Source organism: Auxenochlorella protothecoides (assembly GCF_000733215.1).
Source record: "Auxenochlorella protothecoides strain 0710 unplaced genomic scaffold scaffold22, whole genome shotgun sequence".
Classification (NCBI taxonomy): domain Eukaryota; kingdom Viridiplantae; phylum Chlorophyta; class Trebouxiophyceae; order Chlorellales; family Chlorellaceae; genus Auxenochlorella; species Auxenochlorella protothecoides.
Genome location: NW_011934209.1, coordinates 221232 through 227231, shown reverse-complemented (window position 1 = coordinate 227231; position 6000 = coordinate 221232). Strand labels below are relative to the sequence as shown.

General features: G+C 67.2%; 3 protein-coding genes across 3 annotated transcripts in view; 2 read left to right on the top strand and 1 right to left on the bottom strand.

Annotated features, from left to right (window-relative positions):
* F751_2337 (Cortactin-binding protein 2) overlaps window positions 1–2027 on the top strand; it is a gene marked incomplete at both ends in the record, with an annotated part of 5512 nt that extends 3485 nt beyond the window's left edge. Inside the window, 5 exons of the mRNA XM_011399205.1 lie at window positions 197–504; window positions 696–771; window positions 1012–1147; window positions 1502–1757; window positions 1999–2027. Of these exons, the coding sequence (XP_011397507.1) occupies window positions 197–504; window positions 696–771; window positions 1012–1147; window positions 1502–1757; window positions 1999–2027 (805 nt within the window). The remainder of the gene's footprint in view (window positions 1–196; window positions 505–695; window positions 772–1011; window positions 1148–1501; window positions 1758–1998) is intronic.
* A 267-nt stretch (window positions 2028–2294) lies between these two features.
* On the bottom strand, window positions 2295–3538 carry F751_2336 (Syntaxin-61; the record flags this gene model as incomplete). Its single annotated transcript, XM_011399204.1, has 4 exons — window positions 2295–2462; window positions 2747–3109; window positions 3270–3383; window positions 3485–3538. 4 exons carry the CDS (start codon window positions 3536–3538, stop codon window positions 2295–2297), a joined length of 699 nt encoding a protein of 232 aa, XP_011397506.1.
* Window positions 3539–4071: 533 nt separating this feature from the next.
* F751_2335 (hypothetical protein) lies at window positions 4072–5138 on the top strand (the record flags this gene model as incomplete). Its single annotated transcript, XM_011399203.1, has 3 exons — window positions 4072–4108; window positions 4247–4527; window positions 4758–5138. 3 exons carry the CDS (start codon window positions 4072–4074, stop codon window positions 5136–5138), a joined length of 699 nt encoding a protein of 232 aa, XP_011397505.1.
* Window positions 5139–6000: the final 862 nt, after the last annotated feature.

The following is a 6000-nucleotide window of genomic DNA, read 5'->3' as shown; positions in this document are numbered from 1 at the left end:
GCGGAGTGGGTCAGGGGATGAGAGGAGGGCGTTCATGGGTGGGAGAAGGAGGCGCACGGCGTGTGGGAGTGGAAGGGAGACCAGGGGTCCATTCCACGGCAGTGGGATCTGAGACTGTACGCAGAGGTTCTCTTCACGTCATCCGAGGCCCGCACGCAACATGCACTTCAGACCCTCGCTCGACGCGCCTCCGCAGGGAGGCGGCGGCCGCGGCGGCCAAGAAGAGCAAGAAGAAGAAGCGCAGGGTCGCCAAGAAGCCCATGACGCCTGGGACCAGCGAGGCGGAGCTCGGCGCCGGGGACGATGCGGCGAAGGAAGACCCGCACGCCGGCGAGGGGGGGGATGGCCGCGACCGAGGGCCAGAGCCTGGCGACGAGCCGGGCGCTGCGCTGCACGGCGAGGCGCCTGGGACGGCCGCGGGTCTGGGTGCCGCCAGAGCACCGCCTCCCAGACGTGCCGACGCGACCGCCGACGGCCACGCCAGCCGGGAGCCGGCAGTCGACGGTGCGGCGGCAGCCAGCATCGACGCCCCCCGCCAGGCCCCGCCGCCCGCTCCACGCCCGAGCAGGAGAGGGCGAGGGAGGCGCTGGAGCGCGCGGCCGAGGCGGCCGCCCGGCAGCTGCCCGAGCGCGACGAGGGCGGCGGCGGGAGCGGCGGCGGCGAGGCGGAGCTGAACGCCGCGCTGCGCCGTCTAGACGCCGCCATCCTGGAGGCGTCCGTGGCGGGGGTGTCGTGCAAGTACGGCAAGAAGGTGCGGCGCAAGCTGCAGGGGTGCCTGGACGTGGCGAGAGGCGCTGCGGCGCCGCCCCAGCCGGCCTCGCCGACGGACCCGGAGCAGCGCGCGGGGGTGGGGGCGGGGCCGAGCGCGGACACGGAGCCGGAGGAGGGCGACGGGGGGGCCTGGCAGCGCGCCGGCACGAAGCCGCACCGCGCCGGCCCGCAGGAGGCACCTGCTGTCATGAGGGCGGCCGGGAGGGCGGCGGCGGTCGCGCGGCCCGACCCGCAGAGCAGGGCCCGAGCAGCGCCGGCGTCCAGAGCAGCCTCCGTGATCGCCTCGCCGGGCTCCAAGCCCGGCAAGCCGGCGACGAAGCGGCGCGACGCGCCGCCCAGACGCGACGCGGCGAGCGTGGCCGCGCCCAAGGCTACGGTGGCGCTGATGCCACGAGGCCCCGCCGCCCCCACCCGCGGGCCCCCGGGCCATCCCGTCCCGGCTTCCGTGGCTCCCTCGCCTCGCAGCCACCCTCACAAGGCGCCTGCTCACGCGACGGCGCAGCCGCAGCAGCAGGAGCGGAGCCCCGCGCTCCTGCTCGTCCCGAGGGAGCCAAGCGCTGGGCGCGGGGCCACCTCTCCTCGAGCCCCGCGCCCGACTCTCTCGGCTCTCTCACAAGCCGCTGCCCTGCCACCTGCGCCGCAGGCCGCGCCGCTGCAGCAACCCCCGCCCGCCGCGCCCCTGCCCGCGCGGTTCGACCCCTTTGCGGGCTTCCACGCCCCGCTCAGCCAGTTGCCGGCCGGCGCCGGGGCCGACGTGGGCCTGGCCTCGCGCTTCGCCGACCTCGACATTGGCGCGGTGCAGGCAGCGGGCTACGCGGCCTACGCGGCCGCGCCCGGCCAGGCGGACTATGAGGTGCAGGACCCGGCGGAGGTGCTGCCTGCGGACCTGCTGGGCGAGATTGAGGGCCTGGTGGGGCCGGGGGCTCCGCGGCACGAGCGCCACGTGACCCACGGCGCCGTGCCGGGGCTCTACGCCGGGGCGGGAGGTGAGGGGAGTGGTGTGGGGGCGGAGCAGGGCGCAGCGGCTCCGAGCTGCCGGCCGCCCGCCCGACGCAGTCGTCGTGCTGTGGATGCCAGTCCCTTTTGCGGGCGCGTGGCCTGCCCGCATGCTGCCCCATCCGCCGTGAATCCTGCTCTGCGTGCGGGAGCGATTGCCACCCCCCATCGCACCCATGCACCGCGCCCCTCCTGCACCCACTCCGCCGCCTCCCCTTCATCCCTGCGCAGGGCCATTCCCCTCCAGCCTGTGGCAGTGAGCCCGTGGCTGCGAGCCCAGGCGTGGCACCGCTCGCAACGGCCATCGATCCCCCGTCTGAAACTAGCCTGGAGGCTCGGCAGCTGCACAGTGCGTGCAGCGCCGGAGTCTGCCGCACCCTGGACGTCTCTGTCCGCCTGTCCAGAGTCCACTGCCTGTGTGTGTGCACTTGCATCGCCACCCCGCCTCCGGACTTCGCCCCCCTTTCGCCTGTGACCCGTCCCCGCTGGCCCCCCTTAAATCTGCCCTGCGGCACGGGCCCCGTTGTTCATGCGATGGCGAGCACCACCAGGAGCACGAGCACGACGAGGAGGAAGCCGATGATGGCCAGCTGGCCCTTGGACCCGGTGCGGTCCAGGACCGCCTGGATCTTCTTCTGCGCGGCGGCCAGCCGCGTGGAGGTGCCCTCCAGCTCCTCGTCAAACTCGTCCAGCAGCTGCACTCGTGGTTGATGGAGGGAGAGTGTGGTGTTGCCAGGACTTTGGTGGGAGCAGCTCAGGGTCCCGGGGCCAGAGTGGTGTGGGGCAGGTGGAGACAGCTGTCGATCGCCGCAGCGTGGGACCAGAGGGCCGAGGGTAGTGCAGCGGTTGCCAGGGCACATCGATCAGCCCCAGAGGGCACCACCCAGGCACAGACTCCCTGCACAACCGACTCGCCCGTCCTCCACACATTGCACCGCTCCCCCCCGTCTCTCCCCTCCCGAACGGGACCCCAGTCCACCTGGCCCTGCATGTGCAGCTCCTGGCCCATCTCCCGGCCCAGCTCGCCGATGCGCACAACGTGCCCTCCCAGCACGTCCAGATCCTCGTCCTGGCGCGACATGAGCGCCTGCTGCCTGTCGGCCTCAGAGGCGATGAAGCGGTCGTTCTCCTCGTGCACCGCCGCGGCCAGCTTGGAGGCGGGGGTCAGCCGCGGCGCGGCGTCGGCTGCCGTGCGCGCCGCCGCCAGGCCCTCGTTCAGCACGCTGGTCTGGCGCCGGGCGGAGATGGCCCAGCGCCGCCGGTCGGACAGCTCGGCCTGGCTCAGCCGGAATCGGGCCGGGTTGGCCTCCGCCGCATCCAGGGAACGCTCGATCTCGCTCACCTGATCATCATGCGTTTTTTTAGGGGGTGGGGGAAGAGTTAGAAAGGAAGATAGGTGTGATAGGTGGATGAAGAAGTGGGGGGCGAGGTTTGCCACAGGATGCAGCTATTTCCCCACACCCGATCCCTCTAGACCCCTCCTCCCGTCCTTAAGAGCGCACCATGTACTCCAGGCTGGAGCAGTCTTCTTGGAGCTCCTCGAGGAGGGGCTTGCGATTGGAGTGAGCCGCGGGCAGGGAGCGCAGCTGTGTGTACCGAGTCTGCACGCTGCTCAACTGCGAGGGGGGTAGGGGGCTCCTGTCTCACCAAGGCGCCAGATCGGCAGGAGCGAGGCTGGCTCCAGTCCCATGCTGAGACGACCCAACATGCACCTCACCGTGTCATTCACGTCTCGCTGTACTATGAAGTAGGGATCCTGCTGCCCCGCCATGTTTGGCGGGGCCCCACGAAGGGGAGTTGTCGGGGCGGTTGGGGTGTGGACGCCGGGGGTGAGAAGAGAGAGTGCAGGGCTGCGACGAGACTTGAGGTGAGCAGGAGCACGAGTTCACGAAATGCTGCCCATGGGTATAACGGCACCCTCCTCTGGGTGGTTGCCACGATGTGCCGAGGAACCACGGCACCTCGACGCGCGCGCGGAGTTTGACTCTCGCGGTTCGGAAATCGCAAGTACATCCAGGGCAACGAGGCGATGGGATGCTCATGTTCCACGTGCTCGGTGGCCACTGCGTTGATACATTCTCTATGAGCATTACAGCGCTCTCAGACCATGCACTATCGACGAAGGCTTGACCGGCTGCCTGCATGACCGCCATTCGCAGGCTGCCACCGTGCACCGGTCCCACCCGGGTACGATCACCGGCGAAGCTAGCAGTCTGCGCAAGTCATGCACGCAGCCCAGGCAATTCTAGAGGGCCTGTTTTGATATTGCCTGGGTTCTTGACCAGCAGCGGGCAGTATGAGCCGATGGCAGCGTACCTGCGGCAGCGGGGCTTCCATGCAGGTGGGTGATTGTATGGAGACCCCGGCAAGACTTCGAGGGTTTTTCCTCCGCAGCGCGAGCCCTGCTGTACAGTGGACGCTATACTGATGCAAGCCAGGTGTGTGACGGTTCACCCAGCCTTCCCCTTTCCTCCCACAGAGATCCTGCCCATGCGTTTCCTGGACTGGGTAGGCCCCCTCCGCGCCCAGGGATTCTCCTTCTACCTGGACCGCCTGGCCACCCAGGTGCATGCTATGCATGCTGTGCATGGCAGAGTTGCCTTGGTGGGCCACTCCGCGGGCGGCTGGATCGCGCGGATTGCCCTGGGCAGTGTGCCCTACCAGAAACATGAGTATGGGCTGTCGCCCAAAGTTCACACTTTACTCACCCTCGGCACGCCGCATGCCAGCATTGAGCAGTACCCATTCTACAAACCTGTGGTGAGTGGGGGTCTGCCAGTACTGTGGTGTGGGGCAGGGCTCATGCTTTGGATGGGTATAATGGGGACCTCAGGACTGCACCGCGATGGGAGCAGAGGGTTTGCGGCCATGCTGGCCTTGCCTGTTGCAGGCTTGAATCAATGGCTGATGACACTCGCTGCATGACACCCAGGAGCACAGCACCTTCCCCTTATTGCTGCCTGCCCCCGTGGTCCCTTTGTCATATTCAGGAAACCCTGGACCCAGGCCCCAGCGCCCCCCTGGATCCTAGGGACCTCACGAGCAGCCTGAGGTGGACCAACTACTACTACCCCACCGGCGACTGCTTTGGGGGCACGCGGATCGTCTGCGTAGGAGGACGTGTCTCGCTCGGCCCAGGGGACGGCAGGCTGCGGCGGTACCTCGTCTTCGAGAGCTACATGGCAGGGTGTGGGGATGGGGCGGTGGAAGGGGACGGCGTCACGCCCCTCTGCATCGCCATGCTGCCCGGGTCCGAGCATGTGGTGCTGGAGGGGGTGTGGCACATGCCGCAGAGGAAGGGCGGGGGGCGCTGGTACGGGGACCCAGAGGTGCTGCGCCAGCTGGAGGTGTGGCTGCAGCCCCCGGAATGAGGGCACTGTTGTGTGGCCCTCATGGAGCAGAACTTGTCACTCAAGACCGTCAATCTGACTGACGCTCAGACGTGGACCGGTTGAATGTGATTTCTTGAGGTGGAGAGGTCCTGTCAGTGAAAGAGAATGGAATGATCATGCGACATTCGTCTCTGCTCTGCAAAACCCAGCATGCTGGCCAGCAAGCACGAGCTGGGTATGCTCGAGTGCATGGGCTGCTTCGCACCTGGAGCGTAAAGATAGATATTCTTAAGCACCGACTATTCATTGGTAAACGATATCAGGAGCAGCGCTGTCGAACATATGTCGGACCCCCCTACGGCAGATGCCGGGGAGGTAGTCGTCACACACTCTGCCCTGGACACAGTGAGTTGGAGGCCTATTACTGGAATATAATCTTGTTGTGAGATAAGGTGAATCCATTATGCCTGCCCCAGCGAGCAGTCTGGATGGCAAAATCTCTACATGCGAACGTTCCTCTCCCAGGTGGCTGCCTGGCTAGGCATCAGTGACGCCGCTGCACTTCTTGCCAAGAGCGGGGATGACGCATTGGAGTCTGGTCAAAGGCAGGGCTTGGGACTCGGGGCCACTTTTGTCCCTCACTACAAGGTGAGCCTTCAGATGAGGGACTTGCACTATCGGTCGTGTGCCCTTCCACGAGCAAGAACAACCTCGGTGACTTCCAGCGCAAACCAATCGAACGCCCTTGCATTCTCTATCACGACAGGCAGCCATGCTCTCCAAAGCAGACGCATCGCTGGCGAAGAGTCTGAAACGCAGCGGCGTCTTTCCAGCTCATCCGCCCCAGCACGGCAGGTTTGGCAGCCAGTTTGGCAGCCCGGCAGCGAGCATGGGCCAAAGA